This window comes from Anser brachyrhynchus (genome assembly GCF_964034855.1).
Source record: "Anser brachyrhynchus genome assembly, chromosome: 2".
In the NCBI taxonomy this organism is placed as follows: domain Eukaryota; kingdom Metazoa; phylum Chordata; class Aves; order Anseriformes; family Anatidae; genus Anser; species Anser brachyrhynchus.
This window is the reverse complement of record NC_137695.1, coordinates 84,870,759-84,889,658: the sequence shown is the minus strand read 5'-3', so window position 1 is coordinate 84,889,658 and position 18,900 is coordinate 84,870,759. Positions and strand designations below refer to the sequence as shown.

Sequence of the window (18,900 nt, the reverse complement as noted above, 5' to 3'; positions counted from 1 at the left end):
ACTGAGATTTTGCATAAGCTAAACACAAATCCCTAAGAGACACAGTAACTTGGACGCTCACTATGTCTGTTCAAAATGGCACAACACTCAGAAAAGTTAAGTGTTCTTTTGCAAACTTAATATCAAGTTCAGATAGTCAAGCACTATTCCCCTCTCATATTAAGATCCCCACAAAATACACCAGCCGTTTCCTAAATGCATACATCCATCAGCTTTTCTTTCACCCAGCCCTCACATCAGTCATGAGCAACTCCTCACGACAGGTCCTAAATAGAGGCAGGGAGGGAAGTACCGACGTCATGCAAGACGCAGAAGTCTATCAAAAGCTTTTATCTGAAAGCAACCTAAGAAAATCAACGCCAGTTTCTTAACGGAAGTAGCAAACCCCACGTAGGGCAACTATTGGACAAACAGCCTAAAACGGTCCAAGTCCATGTTGTGACTTGGGTCCAGTGTAGGACAAACAGCTTCTCTGCCACTGTGAAGCATTTTGGGGTGGTTATGATGGGCCTTAAGCCCTACTGAACAAGTTTTCCTCCAGCTAGCATCGCAGGGCTAACGGTGCAATGCTATAAAGGATGCCTCCAAAAGAAAAAAAAAACTCAGTACAACGCAAATTCCACTGCTAAAAGAAAATGAAGGAAACAGGGACTGTGCCTGATAGAAACCTCCATGGGCAAAGACGTCTATCCTAGAACAAAGACAAGGAGAATCAGGGGAATGCTGGTAGTAGATACCCACAGGTATACAAGTTTTACGTTTAATTACATTGACACTGACAGCTCCCCCCATGCCTATTGAGACTCAAACAACTCTGTTACAGCATGCTGTTGCAAAACTCCTCAAAATATAAAGTCTTTGGGAATTCTACATTTTCGCTTTATTCTACAAAGGCAGTACTTAATAGTTGTGGTCAACAGCGTCTCTTCTCTGTGACTGCAAGAAGTTATACTAAAATAGCTGCTAAACAGAACACGTGGTAATTTGAGAAAGGCTTAATGAATATTTGACAAGAGGAGTGATCAGACTGTGTCGCGGCATCGCTCAGTGATGCTGTCCTTTTACACGTTCTGAACTTTAAGAACAGTGTTAGATTTAAAAAAAAAAAAAAAAAGTTTTCCAACCCGTGCCTCCACCTTTTAAATAGGAAAAAAAAAATCAGTAGTTCTTCCGATGACATAAATTAAGAGTGTATTGGATTATCAGTCACTTGAAGCTGTATTTTTAGGCGTCTGAGAGAGGAACTCTGTGAGTGCTGGAGCAGGGGAGGGAGGACGGGCGAAAGGGGACGAGCAGAGGCTTTAACTCCGGCAAGAAAGTTGTGTACCTGCCTGATAAACGCAGCCGACCCCCTTAACGCATCCTATTTATCTCCCAGTCTATTTATGTCAGGGAAGAGAACATGCGAGCATAGCAGCTGTTACTATAGCAATGAAGCTGGAAATTTTGCGAACACAAAAAAAAGAAAAACCACCACCGCCGGAGGATGCTCAGTTTAGCGGAGGGGCCGAGCAGCGGTCCCTCACTTGCAGGAGCTGCTCAAACTCCGGGGCTGCGGAGAGATCAGACGTGTTAGCAGCCCGGCCCTCGGGGGGCGAGCTTCCCGGGGGGGGGGGTCCCCAAAACGCCGCCCGTGCCCGGGGGAGATGAGGGTGGCGGCGGCCAGGGGAGCCCGGAGCGCTGCCGGGGAGGGGAAGGAATAGGGGGTAAGGGGGAAAGGGGAGGAAAGGGGAGGAAAGGGGAGGAAAGGGGCCGTGCCCCCCGCTCGCCCCCAGCCCCCCGCTTACCTGCGAGGGAGCCGGGTCTCTGCAGGGTGGCGGTGGCGAAGAGCTCCTGGGAGTGCTTGGCGTACGGGTCGGCGGCGTGAACCAGCCGCTTGGTGGGCGACAGAGTGGCGTAAGTGCCGATGGCGGAGCTTAACTGGTGGATAGGAGAGGAGGAGGAAACGTTAGAGCGGGCGGCGGGCGGGGAGCTCGCTCGGACGGCGGCCGCCGGCGGTCCGGCCGCGGAGGAGACGACGGCGGCGGCGACGTCGAGGGGCGAGCCGGTGGCGCCGGAGGGCTCGGCCGGGCGGCGGGGGGCCTGCCGCGGGGAGGAGGAGGAGGAGGAGGAGGAGGAGAGGCGCTGCGCCGAGCCGGAGGCGGCGCCCTCGGCGGCGGCGGCGGCAGCGGCGGCGGGGCCGGCCCGCGGCGGCCTGCCGGGGGAGCCGCCGGCCCGCGGGGCCCGCGGGGAGCTCACCCGCTGCGCCGGCGGCAGCGTGGCGCTGGCGTGGAGCCGGGCGGCGGCGGCGGCGGCGTGCTGGGGCTCGGGCAGGTGGAAGGCGCTGCCGAGGCTGGGCGCGAAGGGCTCCCGCGCCGGAGGGGCGGCGGCGGCGGCCGGCGGCGGCGGCAGCGGCGGCGGCGGCTCCGGGCCGCCCGGCTGGGCGCCGCGGCCCCCCGGGCCCTGCTGCGGGAAGGAAAAGGCAGAGACAGGAGTCAGAGCGGGGCGCCCGGAGGGACGGGGGGCGGCCGGGGGGGGACGGGGGGCGCCCGGTGCGAGGTGCGGGGGGGTGCGGGAGGCGCCCCGCCGGTGCCCGGGGCCGCCGCCGGACCCACAGAGCGGGCGGGCGGGCTCCTGTCACAGCCACGCGCACTTCGCCTCGCTTCACTCCACTTCATCCTTTTATTTTTTCGTTTTTTTTTTTTTTACTTTTACTTCTTATTTATTTCATTTATTATCTATTATTTATTATTTTTTTATTACTCCATTTCATTTTCATCTCATTTCGCCTCACTTCATTTCACCTCGCTTCACGTTTTTCTCCTCATCGTGCACGCAGTTTCGCTCCTCCACACCCCAGATCCCCCCCGAGTCCCCCAGTGCAGCTGAAATCGGCCTGACCGGTGCTTCGCTCAGACACAGCACCTCTCTCAGCTACAGGTTTCGCGAGGCAGAAAAGCCTTTAAAATGCTAATAGTGGGCTCTGCGACTCGATTCGGAGTTGCAGTGAATGCCCACAGCAGCGCTGCTTCAGGTTTAAATAGAAACGCGGCTTTTTTTTTTTTTTTCAATACCACCCTACAGGAAAAAAAAAAAAAAAACAACAACAACAACAAAAAAAACACATAAAAGCACTGCGTTCCCGGCATGAAACTTGGGCTTATTCTCAGTGGGACTCCCAACAGGCGATTTGGGGCAGGAACTGAGAACAAGACAAGTGATGGGAATACAGCATATAGGAGGTCCATAATGCCAGAAACGCGTACTTCTTCCAATCTCCTCCCACTGAAAAATGTTCGGTCCCTTGCCTTCTGCAGTTAACTTTTGGAGCCCTGCCCCTCATCTTGAACACTTGGTGCTCCTGGGGGAAGACCGAGTATTTCCCTAGGCATGGACAAGAGGCAAGGCTCTGGAGGAGCCGCTCCGTTAGCAGCAGGGAGGACACCGGCACTCAGGGGAGCGCTGACAGACCCAAGCCTCCCAGAGGGGCTCCGGGAGGCTCCGTGCACTGCCGAGCCCTCTATATCCCTACAGATCTGAGGTGAGCTTTGCCCTCCAGCTGTTGTGCAGCCTCAGTCCTGAGCGGGCAGGGGCACCACAGGTGCCAGGAGCCTGCTCACCGTTGAGTTGGACATGCTCACAGTGGCCGGGGGGTAGGCACCCCACAGCACAGAGTACGCCTCCTGAAGCTTTCGTATGTGTCCGACAACTCCAAGTTGCTCATTTGAAAGACATGTTACAAAAACGAGGAAGGCAAACGCTGGGAACATCAAAGAACTTTTAAAAGCTACTTCCGTTACGAGCTTCTCACCATCTCTAAAGAGAAAAGAAGGGCTAATCTGCAGCTGGCTTTCCAATAATGCACTTGACAAGAGCACAGTTTTCATTTTCAAGGTTTAAACTGTGTGGCAACACCTTCTATAAAACAAAAGCAGGCTGCCAAGATTTAAAACAACAAGTACAAAGCAAAGTTTGCACGTGACAAAAGGTTGTTTGAACCAGCTATATTATCCGCTACTTCTTGTTAACAAATTTTTACCTTTTGGACTGTTAAAATGGACAGGCATAATAGTGTACTTTGTAATATTCAAAATTGCTCCAAAATACAATAATGTGGACCGTTACCAGGGTGTAGCGAACACCCTGGTAACTTAAGTTTGTCATTGGTTTTAAGGATTCCAGGCAAGCCCTGTCATCATGTATACATAATTTCTGTTTCTAATCTACTTTTACACTGCTTGATATGTCAAGGACTTATAGTAATTAAAGTAAACCAATATTATCCCATATTCTCTCTATAAAGCTGTAGGCATTCTGCAAGCGCTAATTCAAAAAAAAAAAGGCAAAAAAAAATCCCTTACATCATGATGGTCTGCTATAGGGAAGGAGATGTAGTGGAGGATACGAGAATTAAATGCTTAATTAAAAACACAGTGCTTAGCACTTTGTAAAAAGCCAAGCATTTGCTCTGTGTGAAGGAGAGAACTTTTGGATGAACAGATTGCAACGCAATGTTAGCATGCAGTATTTTCTGAGTTGTGACTAATCTCAGACCTGTCTTAAATTTGTTGTGAGGTTCTTATTTTTTTCAGAGGAACAAGTGTGTGCTCTTATTTTCCACTCATGTTTTCAGAGGCAAAATGCATTTCAGATTCTCCCTGGGTTTCTCCTTGTCTGTTGCTTAAGACAACCATACGTCATTGTTCATCCTGTGATGTGACATTACACTTTGTATGGAGGAATGAAATACAATGGTATTTGTTCCATTAGTTTTCCATTTATCCATTACTGTTGTCAACCTGATAATGAAACTGTGTTTAAACTAATAAATTGAGAGCAAATTTGCTTTCCAGTTGTTATATCCTCCTTCATCAATCTGCTTCACAGACATGAAAAAAAATGAAGGACCTTCTTTCTCCAGCCCTGTAAATATCTATTCTAAGACTCAGAAATTTCAGTTTTTGCGGTATTCTAAAGAAAAGGATCCTGTTTTGCTTCTTTGGATTCAATATGTGGGTTCTGTCGTATCCTTTTTAACAGCAGAAATGCGTGAAAAAGCACAAGAACATTAATATAGCTATGAAAAATATTTTCTTTCCCTATTTAATCTTATTAAAATATCATTTCTTACTGATCCTGACAAAACAAGATCTGCAGAGCTCTATACATAAAATTACTGAGGGTGTCCAGTTAGGTTATGGTGGACTAGAGAGAACAGCCTAACTGATGTTTGCCTGCCATTATTCACACTTTTAATGCGCCAAATTTCAGTGCATCTGCTTTTATTGAAGTCAATTTAAATTGAAAATTTAAATCAGAACTTTGGCTGAAAAAGATCAAACAGAAGACACTGCTAGACAAGACTGCTGTTTCATAAAGTAGCATTGAGAGGGGCAAATAACCATGCTGCATTATTTATTCTGCTGAGAATTATTCATGGATAAGGAGCTAGAAAATCCTAGATGGCTAGACAGCTTAAGCAAAACTTTGGGCTGCTAATTACTGAAACATCAGCGGGCTGATTCTTGGAGGTTGCTCCCAAAGGGAAGAGCAATGTGTAAAACCAACAAAAACTGAACAGCCCAAGTCTCAGAGAATAAAATGACCGTTATGGATGTATTAGCAGGTGCAGCAGATGTGTTTGGTGTATCACCTAAAATCCCTTCAAATTATTTTTTTCCTAGGCGTGCCAAAATGCAAAAGCAAAAACTGGTAGATTCTGTACCTCTGTGCTTCATAGGTGCGAAGGAACAGAACGTCTGTCAATGCAGCTGGCAGAGTCTCAGCAATAAGGACGCAAAAAGACTTTAGAGTCAGTTCCTGGGAATTAAATGAAGTTACATTTTCCAGGAACATGCTGGAAAATTTGCAGCACAGTACCGGTTACCCTTAGGAAACCACGGATTGTGCTCAATGTCCTGTGTACTTCCCCGACAGAACAGAAGAAACTGAAACGTTGGGTTACCTTTGAGCAAGTCTACTTGCCTGTTTTGGGTTTGGATGAACTTGTCTCCACAAGCGTTTTTAGTACATGGCAGGTTTAGTGTTAAATAAGCCAGTTTTCATTCCGTTTAGCTCTCTGGAGCTCTCAGGGATTGCTTGGCCCTTAACATCTCAAACCCCAGCACACCACCACATCTTGAGACTTCTCCCAGCTTCCTGGGCAGGTTCCCAAAAGACGGTCACATCTGGTGACTGTGAAGACAGTCGTATACAGCACGTCTTTGCCTAAGAGGAGACCTTTCTCTTGATTCTAGGAAGGACTTTCCAACTGGACACTCAAGTTGTGTGGAAGGCATCCCTCCAGGCTGCTCAAACACTGCTGCTCTGGCTTCTTGAACATCCGTGGTGGCTGTCAGCTTTAGGCAGCAAACCTGATCGTCCTTACAAGGGTTTTGAGAGACACGGGTTGTCTTTTAAGGATCCAACTCTCCTTTCACAATCAAAATGATGTTCTGTGCTCTTTCAATCATTGCAAGACTTCCCAGTCTATTGAGGGTTTTGTATTTTTATTTTTCCCAGTCTTGAGGGTTTTGTATTTTTATTTTTTCAACTCAAAGAACCTCCCATATGGCTTATCTCAAGGTATCACCCTCCTGTGGTCCAAAACCTCTATCGATGTTCCTCTTCAAAGGGCAGAAGAGGGCATGGAAAGTGCTTAACAATCCCTCCCTAGTCTTCTTGATGCAGACTTCAGTCCTTGGGCAGCACCTATGGAAGGGTCTTTCCCTTGCCAGGCTGTTTTGCTGTCATTTAAAAGCTTCTGACCTAACTAGGAAGATGTGCTACCTTTGTTCAAATGCACTCATATGGTAACAAATGCCAGACCACACCTGGGAATCCTTCAGCTGTGGCCTATTTTATTTATTTCTCCCAATTTCAACACAAAGGTCATGACCGGTGCAAGGTCATCTCTATACTGTGTTTGCAAAACATACCCCAACGCTATTAGGAAAACTTGTCAGCCTGCCTGCTCCTAATCTCACAGGTCATACATCGATGAATGTAGCTAATTCCATCGTAGTCTTCTACACCCACAGACAGAATCATGTGTGATCATTGCAGAATGTCCAGAGATGGTCAAGCTGTGGTTTTAAAGCAGCACCGCAAGCTGCAGTCATTACCTCCTGTAGGATCAAACCAGCATCCTGCAGACCAATTTCTCACTAACATAAACTCTGCTGGTGACTTGCTCTCTGCGAGTAGTAGTAGTAAGAGTAATCTGTCCTAAAATTTCATCTGCCTCCTGTACTTCTCATGTTCATATTTGGAATCCAATTTTAAACAGATCATCATCTGCCACATCCTACCAGAAGTGGAGTCCTTATTTTAGATCTTGTTTGGATAGAGTACCAGGCAGCTCATCACCTGACTCGTGGCAGGAGGAAACACACTCTAACTGAGAAGGGCCAACTTACAGTTTTCTCTTGACAACTGAACACATTCTGGTGCCCGTGTGCTAATACTCTAAACAGGGCTCGTGAGACACAGTGGTCTGATGAATACACACTTAACAACTTGGCTATAGGAAGAAGGAGACAAGTTGAAAAATTAACTGTTAAATAATTTTTCAAGGCTCTTTTTGTTTTCAGGGGTGGTCAAATTCTGTGCCATCATGTTCAGTCCAGAAGCTTTAGGAGCATAGGATAAAACACAGTAGTGATTTCCCTCAGTTGCTGGTTAGCCTCTGAGAAAGTTACATGATCAGCTAAAAAAATCTTCATCCAGAAACGTTAACTAGTTTTACTTCCTGTCCCTTCCCCTTGCAAATACGTGGCAGAGCACGCCAACACCCACCAGTTGTATTACATGCTATGTTTTATATTATATACATTATATATATCTACGGTGTAAGCTGACTGTTCTCACTGTGACAGTAAACCCCATCAGTTGTTCACAAATTGCATGTTGTCCAAATAGAGCGCTCACCTTTGAGTAACTCATCTGCAAAATCTGCTGCTTTTCCTAACACAAGCCACTACTGACTCTTTGCAAATAACGGTAATTGATCAATATAGGACGTATCAGGATCTGGACACCACGTTTGAGAAGCTGTTCTCAGCTGGGAAACAGAATAATTTCCTGCCACAGGAGCAGTCATTGCTAAGAAATTCAATTCCCGTGGCACTTAGAAGATTAAAGTTTTGTTCTAAAGTACTCAAAGCACTGGAAAAACTCTATGATCTATAACATAGTCCTCCAAATTGACAAAAATGTTAGATTGCACTTTGCAGCTCTATACAGGAAATCCCAAGACTAATTAGTTCCTGGTTTTTATACAATTGCATTTTCAGAAATTGTTCTTGCTGTCACAGCTGGCCTTGGGACTATTTACATATTTTCCCACACATTCGGGCTATCAGTCATGTTCAGAGATAGCTGTACTCCTTGCACACAAACAGAAAAGGAAATTATCACAATCTGAGCAGTTATGACTCCTGAGGCTTATTTTAATTATAATAGGGATAGCAAAACAATTCCAAGGATTGGCTTTTTTCTCCTTAATTGTGGGATCAGCAATGGTCATATCCAGAACTTCTTAACTGACTCTTCCCTTTCTTGTATAACCCTTTAAAACATCCTTTACATGTTTTTTGTTTGTTTGTTTTTATGGTGTTAATTCATAGTTTATGTGGCAGTTTGTTAATACTTTGAACATATATTTTAATTTAACATGCTTTGAAATATAATGGTGTGAACTATTGTTTATTATGTTCCATGAGTTATTTCCTTGCAGGAACATCTAGCATATAAGCTGGAGGAACACAGAATAAGGAAAAAATAAAAATAAAAGATATGCAAGGTTACCTTGCTAACTTACTGGTAACATTACTGAAGGTAACCAGTTCTGTGTGACTGGGGCGATTCATGAGAATTTTTCAGAACTAAGCAATGGCTGTTCAGTGTAATTTAAATGAAAAAAAATCTAGATCACTGTTCTTTTCCCTCTTCATAAATTCATCCTTTTCCATCATTATGAGAAAATTTTTATTAAGAATATTAATATTTCAAAACCCTAGGCAACTGCATGTTTACGCTTTCCCCTCCTTCCTCCTTCTACTACTCTTTATTATTATTTTCAGATTCTTTCTTCTTTTCTCATCTCTTCTTTTCTGTTTTGGCTTGTTTCAACTGCTCTGTTGCTCTTATAACCTGTTCCTTACCCGTTGGCTCACTCCTTTCTCTAGACTCCTTGACGAATGCATCCCACCCTTTCAGGCTAACCCTTGGCTACGATGCTTTCCACAAAGCACAACTCCCGATGACATCTGCGCAGGCTACAGCTGGGTATTACAGCCTCCACCTTCTGGAGTCCTGCTCTCCTGCTGGCTCCAGTCGCCACGAGCATCAGGGAAGGCCTCTTTGGTAAACACAGGAAAACCCTGAGACCTGGCCACTGCACGGGCTCATTTTAAACCCTTGACAGAAGAAAAAAAAATACATATCCAATCTGAAATGAAATTTAACCGTGTTTTAGTTCGTTTCTCAGTCTTAGAGGATTTTTTTTTTTCTGAGCAAATTGGGTGAATGCAATATTGTATGCCTCTTGGTATCCCACAAGCTGTGCGATGACTAATACTTGAAATCTCTTAGCAATTTAAGGCTTTGAAATTCAAATGCAGCTCACTTCTAGAGAATCCTGAATGATAACGTGTCCTAGTGTCACACTGAGATGGTCTGCTTTACCGTGGCAGTTAAGTTCTAAAAAGAGATAATAACCTGAACTGACCTGTGAAACCCAGTCAGACTTTGTTTACGTACAGAAGCATAAATACTTTGAGAAATTTTGGTCTAAACTGAAGCTTAACTTCCCAGTGAGAGGCTTTGACGTCGTGCTGGAAAGCACAAAAGGTGAGGGGGTTATGTGTCAGAAATGGAGGCAATCATTCAGACAGGAAGAGAGACCGAGAAAGTTTTCATGAGTATCTGAAACGAATTTCAAAAAGTTTGAAATGTACATGTGGCTCTCTGGTAAGTTGTTTGACTTAAAGAATGGCGAAAAAAAAGCAAAAAGTGATTCTTACAGGTAGGTGTGGGCAACAGCACCTGGCTCTGCTTGGCATCCCAAGCAGATTTTGCATCTAGTGTCACTTTGACTTTGTTTTTGTTCTCTGGCACCTAAGTGCTTTCTGAAATGACCTGACACCAACGCGGCAAGGTCCTAGTCCTTAGCTGGGACTCCCCAGCAGCACAGCAGCACAAATTTTCAAACTTACATGGCTAAACATTCAATCACCAAATACGCAAGCAAGAAAGTAAAACCGGCGTGTAAATCTTTCTCATCGGGATTATTTTACTACCATGCAAGCCAAACCGCTTCAGATTTACAGAAATCAAGGCGGTAATTCAACCCCGCTGCACGATGCCTCGAGCAAGACAAAAAGGCAAGCACCGGAGAGCTGGTGAGCACTGAGCAGCTCTCCTTCCTCGCCGCTCCCCAGCACGATTTCAGGTGGGAGAGCGCAGGGCAGCTTTAGGAAACCTACCTGGCTGTAGCTCTGGATGGCACCTCTGGCCTGGGCGCTGCGGGCCGGGAGCGGGGCGGCTGCCGTCTCGCCCAAGGCGAGGGTCTGGTTGCTGTGGTAGCTGGCCGAGTACTGGAAGGAGCCCTCGGGCTTGGTGTTGAGCTGGAGAGCGCTCTGGGAGAGGAGGCTGGGCCCTGCGGGGAGAGGGATGGAGCCGTCAGCAAGTCTCAGGGAAAGAGCACGCAGGCGCTGTGCACCGGGCGGCCCTCGGAGGCGTCAAACGCGTGCCACGTTTTGGCTTTGCAGTAATAAAAGTCACGGAAATTAAAGTGTCTCTTTACCCCTCAATCAGCAGCGTTATGCCGTTCAAGTTACAAAGCACGTCTCTTTCTTCAAAAGAAACAAACCGTCTGGGAAAGAAATTCCAAGCCTAAATAAAGCCAACCAAACGATTTGATAAAGAAGCCCTGGTTTTCAGCTCAGAATACTTTATGAGTGTTTTTTTTTTTTTTTTTTTTCCCCCAGATAAGCCTGTTTATTTCACTTAATTACACCCAGTCGGTCAGTATGGGAAATGCTAATTTGTCCTTCCCCAGGCCCCAGCACATCGGATCTATTGACTGCTGCTCCTCTGCAGTGTACACACGGTGATGCAATACTTTGGTGCCTGTAGGGATGGATGGCAGCATTTAAAATATTAATAGCTCCTCTCATCATGTAGAGCTCACCCTGATCTCGGTGAATTTTTGATGACTATTTTGTCAGCCTATCTTATCTTTCCCATCACAGTAGCACACAGTAGGAGAACACGGCGCAGGCAGAGAGCTCAGATTGGGGCTGCCAAACCGAGAGGTACATGCAGCGTCGGGAATATGAACAGTGACACCTTCAACAGTCAGTTAGCTGCTCTGCAAAACTCGAACATGTTCTCATATTCATTAGGTTCGTTTGTGAGTGGTGGAGCTGATCACATCCACCCAGCAGATTTCCTGATTTGGGTTGTGAGAGCGTGTGTGGGGCAGGGGAAGGCTCTGGCTGCACCGCGCTGTCCGCGTGGCTTGAGACGGGACCTCCCGGGACCGCTGCTGACAGTGACCTCCTCCTGTCCCCATGCACAAAGAGCTGCGCTAAAGAATACCCACCTAATCCTCCCCTATGCCATCTCTGATCGCAGTCTCTCCTAGTTTTCAAGGAACTAGCTGACTCTTCCGTGGTGTCTGGGCCCAGCAAGCGAAAGAGAAGAGGAGAGAAAAGACGAGGGTTATGCCTTGGGCATTGCACGTGTTACAAGGCAGTCTAGCTTCACCCCAGCAGCTACAACGCACAGCATATTCAGTGGCTCCACGGCGACAATACCTTCACGTGCTGGTTAGCACAAACAAGCTCACGAGAGCACAGCAGGTGACACAAACCTTAAGGTATGTGAAATGATAATGTTGGTTTAGCTCTGATAGCACACATGGAAAAATTTTAAAGAGACTTACGACAGTCAAATTTCAATGAATTTTACCAGAAATAATTCCCAATACATCTCTAATACAAATGCCAAATTTTGTGTTCTGCAAGTCTTTGCTAAGAAGATGATTACAAAGATTTCCATTTAAAAATGTGCAAACAACCCCCCTTCTCCCCAGAATTAACATGGAAAATATTTTTTCCCCAGCTTGTTTCTCAGAAATGGCAGACTCATTATAACTGACATTTTCCCAAATCCAACCTGAATGGCTCATATTACAAAAAAAAAAAAATAAAAATGCAGTAGGCTGCGTAATAGTGGAAGCGCTCGCATCTGAGTGCAGACAGTGATTATGACACTATTTTACATACCGACAGTTTATCAATTGCCAAATCAATCTCATTCATCAGAATATTCCAGATCTAGGACAAATTTAGAAAATAAGTTCTGGGCCTTGTATTTTCCTTACAAGCACAGAAGGAGGCAGGGCTTCATGTGCGTTGAGAGGGTATTAATATCACATGCACAGGAGAGTTGAATTAATCCTGCATGGATGCTTAAAAAGCCAATATATGGTAGCTTTCTATTCCCCGACTCTGCAGATAACCCTTAATAAGCATTTCCCATTTAACTGTTTTTGTTGCAAATTTTGTTCTTTAATTAAAAAAAAAATATTTTCATAGTTTTCTTTAAAGATCATAAAATATAGGCATAGTTTTAAAATATATATTTTAGATGTTATATTAACCTTTTAACCTTTCAGATTTTGAATTTTCACTGAAAATTTGCCTACAATCAACCGACATGATTAAGTCCACAAAATTCACAAAAGCATAACTTTCCCAGGAGTGGAAAAAAGTTGAAGCAAGAAAGAAATTTTTGCACATGAAAGTGTTTCAACTCATTCTTAAAGTAATTATGCTATGACATTTCTAAAGCTTAAATAATGATTAAACTATCACATGTTATGAACTCAGTATGTTTAAATCTTCATTGCATCTGGCTTTTAAGCGTTCTTTTCATATTATTATTGCTCACTAGGGGATGTACGTAGCCAGCTAGGATCACATACATGGGCTCCCTGCACCATTTAGCCTAAATGCTTCAATGCACTTTAAGAAATATATCCAAACTGGGGAAAAAAAAAGAAAAAAAAAAGAAAAAAAAGAAAGTTTGAAGCACATGGCTGTGAACTCACTAAATATTAGATAGAAGTTTTTATTTTGTACCTTAACAAGCAGTAATGAACTATTATAACCTACATGCATTTGAGTAAAGTAATTACGAAGTAATTTAAGAGAAATAGACAGATATTTAAATTTCAAACATACTGTCAATTCTCAACCCAAAGTAGAACAAAATTGTGTCTGCTCACCTGCAAATAACTAAGTGTAAAACAAGCATAGAGACTGCAAGGCACATTTAAGATCAGAGTGATCTTGAAAAAACACAAGTTCCTTTTTTAGGATTTAGTGACTACAAGCAGTCCCATCTTGTTGATAGGGAAAAGATGGATCACATCTCCCATCAGGATTCTTGAGATTTCAATTTGAAGGCACAAACAAACCCTCTGAAGAGCCTGCAGCTCACACATAAGAGAAGAAAGTGGTTTGTTTGTGTACTGCTGTACACAGAAATAAATGGTAAGGCTTACTGATGGCTCTTTACAGGAAACTACTCTTTCTACCTGGCAACAATTTCAACTCCATTGTGTTAGTACAAGAAATTGTGTATGCAATTATTTTCCATTTGTTTTTGGAAGCATTAAAGCAACTGTAAATTCTTTATTTTCAGTCAGGTACTCTAAATCAGCAGTTAGCTATTGGAATAATTCAATCTCATTTGTTACCTTAATGCTACATAATTAAATATCAATCTTCAATTTAAAATATTCTTGAAAACAAACAGTTCCAGCTTCGTAAGGTTCAGTTTAGCAGATATTGAGTATTTATAATATTGCTTTAAATATTTGCACTACATTTTGTGTTGTTGCTGTTTGGGAGGACATAACTACCTGTTTTCCCATACATTTTTTCACCATTAAATCAAACACCTATTCTTCTTGTGGGAGAATATTAGTGGTGGGTTATTCATGGTGCGTAGTACCAAACTTGCACTGATTCAATGGATGTCGCTTTCCTCCTCTATTATCATCACTAAAATAGTTTCCTGAATTTCCTCTCACATTTGTACTAAGTCAGAGCCATCACACCGCAGAAGGCACCACTGTGGACCAACTTCTAAAGATGGAGCAGGGTTCAGTAATTAACCCTCTACTTCTTTTCAGTTTGGTGGACATGTTCTGCAGAAAATACACTCTTCACCTCTTGCAGAACAGTGGCCAGGCTGCCTGCCTTCCTCACCACGGCTGCTGTAACCTGGGGCTTGGTGAGGAACTCTTGGGTGTGCACCTTGCTTGGGAAACTAAAATGCACTTTAGCTGGGGAAAGCTTCTGGAGCACAGAGAAGGCCAGGCAAGAAGAGAACAGAAGAGGATGAAGGACATTCCTACAGCAGGGAGCCAACCCACAGGGAAACCTCAGGGGTGAAGGAGAGCAGAGGACTTCTCCAGGAATCAGAGAAGGCAAATGGGAGTTTCCTTCACGGCCTGGAAACCCAGGTGCTAGAAGGCATGGCAGGGTTAGATGAAAAGAGTCACCCATTCAGAGAGTGAGGGAAGGGGATAAGTTTCTTTGGAAGCCCTTTTCATTAGCTTGTATTACCCACTGCTTTTAAAGTCAGTTGTGTTATAGGTTATTATTTTTTCTCCTTTAAAAAACTTAATAGTTTAAGAGTTTCAGAGTACCTGCTAGTACCTGGAACGCTTACTTTAAGATCAACAGGGAAGGGGTGCAGATCCCAGTAGACTCTGGCCTACTTTGAGTCCCACCACTAAGGACAGCAGCACCAAGGCCTACACTTGCCTTTCTGCCACACTGTATTTGAGAATCACAGAATCATTAAGGTTGGAAAAGACCTCCAAGATCATCTGGTCCAACCATCCCCCTACCACCAATATCACCCACTAAACCATGTCCCTAAGCACCAAATCCAACCTTTCCTTGAACACCCCCAGGGACGGTGATGCCACCACTTCCCTGGGCAACCCGTTCCAATGCCTGATTACTCTTTCTCCTAATTTCTAACCTAAACCTCCCCTGGCACAACTTGAGGCCATTCCCTCTAGTCCTATCACTGTGAGAAGAGGCCGACCCCCAGCTCCCCACACCTTCCTTTCAGGCAGTTATAGAGAGCAATGAGGTCTCCCCTGAGCCTCCTCTTCTTCAGACAAAGCAACCCCAGTTCCCTCAGCTGCTCCTTATAGGACTTGTGTTCCAGACCCTTCACCAGCTTCGTAGCCCGTCTCTGGACACACTCCAGAAAATAAGCAGAGTCTGGCACTATAGTGAACAAGCTGATTTATGGCATTAAGTGTGGTGTTTATGGCTATATATATAAGCTGCTGATTAATAGACTCCATCACAAACCACTGATGAAGGAGAAGCTGTGCAGCACCTCGCAGCTTCTGGCAAGGGTTGGTCACAGAGCTTGCAGAAGTGTGGGACTGCAGAATTAGCCTCACCAGGCACAGCTGGGGCTGTTACTGAGCCCTTTACCTGTAGAGGATAAGGTGGTGCATGGCAGGATTTCACCTCAAGCCATTGTACTTCTTTCTGGATGATAACACAATGTGCAATGCTGCAATCTGGTGAAGCATAGCTATTTAAAAACCAAAGCAAGGAAGTGAACGGTCTTAAATGATAAGATTATTATTAATTCAATGAAATCATAGTAACAGTTGGTTACAGGAAATCAAAGTCACACAAACAGTCCTGATTATAATCATCTAAGTCTGTGTCAAAAGTAGGGAAAAAAAAAGAAAAAAAAATATGAAAACATTTGTCCTTTTATTTTTAAGTGCAATATTTTCTTTGGAAATCAAATCTTGTGCCTGCCCTTTCTGCTTTCTTCAGACCACCTCTTCTTCCTTCTTCCAACGTTCAGAATGAAAAAAAAATCCAAGCCAACCACATAACAAAAAAAAAAGAGCAAGAACCAAAATTTCCATTTTGATTTCTTTTTAAAATAAGTTATTCTTGTACAGTGAGTGTTTGCATACAGACAGAATTGTTTCAGAACAGCAGAATAATAAGATACTTCTCGGTACTGGCAGGTACTGTTCTGGCTCTACCAGTGAATTCTAAGACAATGGAAAAAATAATTACAAATGGGAATCAGAGCTGGTGAGTCATGACGTGTTCTCTTCCCTTCTTTCAGAAGGTCCCTGTCTGGTGAATATGCAGTAGCAGTGATTTCCAGATCATATCCCATAGTGGTCGTAAGCAAAAGAGTATCTCATGTAAGAAACCCACTAGGAATTTGGAGTCCAAGGAGCTTAACTGTGTCAGAAGTTAAGCATTTCTAGCAGTTAACTTTCGTAAGTGCTGAGAAGACATGAAGTGCTGAGAGGCTGGTGCACTACCTTTACAGTGATTAGAGGTGGAGGGAAGAAAAACAGCCTATTAAATTTTGCTATTTGCAATATTAGTATATACTGAGCGAGGATTTAGAAACAAATATGTGATGTAAAATCTGATAAGAATTAGGTACGATCAGTATTGGTACTGATGTATTTTTATTTACAGGACAGCCAGGTAAGATAGTAGGAGTCTGTGGATTAACTTTATTATAATCTAAGATAACTTAATTATTATATATTTTTTTAACCTTATCTTGTAGTGTTGCTGGTTCACAAAACTAAATAGCCAGATTTAGAATGTGGGATTATTGTGAAGGAGGAACTCACAAAAAGAAACCAAAGAAATTATTCCCTGTGGTGGCATTAATGACAGCCTACCCCTACTGTCTGCCAGTCAGTCATCTGAAAAATTACTCATTTCCTAGTAAGTAGACTGCAGTATCTCATGGAATACATCACATAGGAAATTCTTAGAAATTGGAGCTTCACCGTACATGACAAGTCAATATATTTTTAGTTCATGCAATATAGCTATTGTATGGTCAATCTTCGATAGGAAAAAAAAAAAGAATTATTAAACAGAACTAATATTTTGTATTACAGAACAAAAGGTATCGTGTAATAAGTATTCAATAACACATTATCTGTTAGCTGTTAAATGATGAAATAATTACCATATAATGACAAGTTACATACAGTACTATATTTATTAAAGATAAGGGCATGATTAATTCAGTAAACTAAATGTATGCAATAATTACTTCTGAATTGGCTAAAATAATTGTACTACAAACTACAGAAACTACACCTAGTCAGCCTCCATGAGCTAATTACATGCTCGTTACTTGGTTTTCCATGTGAAGTTTCCAGTGAAAATATCATGCGAGTGGAAAGAGCAGGATGTTTTCTCTGCTTAAGATTTAAACCCAGTTGGATTACTGAGGCACAATTCCTCTCCAATTAAGTAGTAAACTGGAGCACAATTATTGTGTTATACATTTCCATTTGGTCAATCATCTATTGCAATGCCAGTTCTAATTGACAAAGGAAATAGACCAAAGCATGCTAGAACGAACATTTAATTAGCTCGCATACCAATTATAAACAACACTTCACTCACCTTCGATCAACTGACAGAAGTAGTAATGATAAATTATAGAGTAAGTGTAAATAAAGTGTTTTTAATTAGTGTAATTAATCACTTCACACATTCTTCAACCTGCTTTGCTCATTTGGGTAAGAGTTGAAACAAAGCACTAGCGAAACTCCTTTAATGTCCTTTAAACATTCATTTACAGAGTTAATAGGTTGAGGTGCCTCACATTCCAGCTAGAGGAATCATCTTCTAAGTGTTCATATAGGCCTAATTAAGGATTTCAAATACCAAAAGTCATTGTTTACTGTTCCTTCTTCCTCTTAGGTCATTTAGTTTCAGTGTGAAATATTGATTCCGACCCTACAACCTACTTTTCTTTGTTTAAGTGTGTATAGTCATGCAGAGTAGTTGCTAACCACTCCGAATGCCTGGTTGTATTTGTTGCCCAGTTTTGCAAAGAGATGTATGATTAAAACAAATTCAGTAAATTAAATAATCAGGTCAGGTATCTGTAGAGTGGGCGTTCAGTTTCTGACTGCTCAGCTTTAGCTGGGAAGATGGAAAATCCTGAAACTAGACTGAAAGGACAACAAAAACAGGGAGAGCCCTTGACGGTAATCTGAAAAGGTGTTTCCACAATATTTGATGGTAGCGTAGAGGGGATGATAGTTAAAGACAAGGTAGACAGACCCGTTTCCAGTGATACTAAATTCTTTGTCATCTCATTGGTGTCTCCTATTTTCCAAGTCTTGCTCCCAGAATCAGGCTAGGACCAGGAGTAAATTTTCCCTCAAAAACAGAAGAGCAAAGACCGTTTGTTTTAAAACCCTCCACTTCAGCATGCCTTATTTTCGAGATCATCTGAAACATTCTTTGAAGAAACTCTCTGTTGCTGAGATGATTTTGGACAGCGCTGGAAAGCTGAGGAATTGAGTGGAGGGAAGGTGAGGGAAACCCTGTAGGGGACTGCTCAGGATGGCAAGGAACAGCCACCTTGCTACCTAAGTGCAGACTTCTCTCCTCTCTTCCCTATTTCCTAGTCTCTGTGGAAGTTGCAACGAGTGTAGATGGAAGCAGCAGAGGCAGTGGTCAGTTGTGGGGAAAGCCATGGGAACTAGAAGGGAGACCTTTGCGGTATCATAAAAAGAAGATGTTTTCTTTATTACAGACAGAAAAAGGAAAAATTAGACCACAAGAAATTATAAAAATCTGAAGAAGATAATATAGCTCAGCCATCAACATGGGCTTGAGTCAGGGGCTTACTATGCATAAAATGCCATGAGAAAAAATAAGGAGGAAAAAATTAAATGTATTGATGAAGACAAGTCCAGTCAGCTACGACAGGTCAAACATTCTGTAGGAAAAGAAGGACTTTAAAGCTAACTGTTAGTCACATCTCAGACAGAAGATAACAAGTAGCTGT

The 18,900-nt window shown here is 43.3% G+C and overlaps 1 protein-coding gene across 12 annotated transcripts in view; it reads right to left on the bottom strand.

The window, feature by feature from the left end:
• Window positions 1-18,900, bottom strand: part of CTNND2 (catenin delta 2) — a 645,658-nt gene that overhangs the window by 273,052 nt on the left and 353,706 nt on the right. For 5 of the 12 annotated variants that reach the window (XM_080578780.1, XM_080578782.1, XM_080578774.1 and 2 more), the window contains 3 exons: window positions 11,588-11,662; window positions 10,467-10,639; window positions 1,788-1,920 (listed from right to left, as the gene is read on the bottom strand). In XM_080578780.1, the coding sequence (XP_080434906.1) occupies window positions 1,788-1,920; window positions 10,467-10,639; window positions 11,588-11,662 (381 nt within the window). Of the gene's footprint in view, window positions 1-1,787; window positions 2,446-10,466; window positions 10,640-11,587; window positions 11,663-18,900 lie in introns of all 12 variants that reach the window. The other 7 variants (XM_080578773.1, XM_080578777.1, XM_080578778.1 and 4 more) reach the window with 2 other exon arrangements.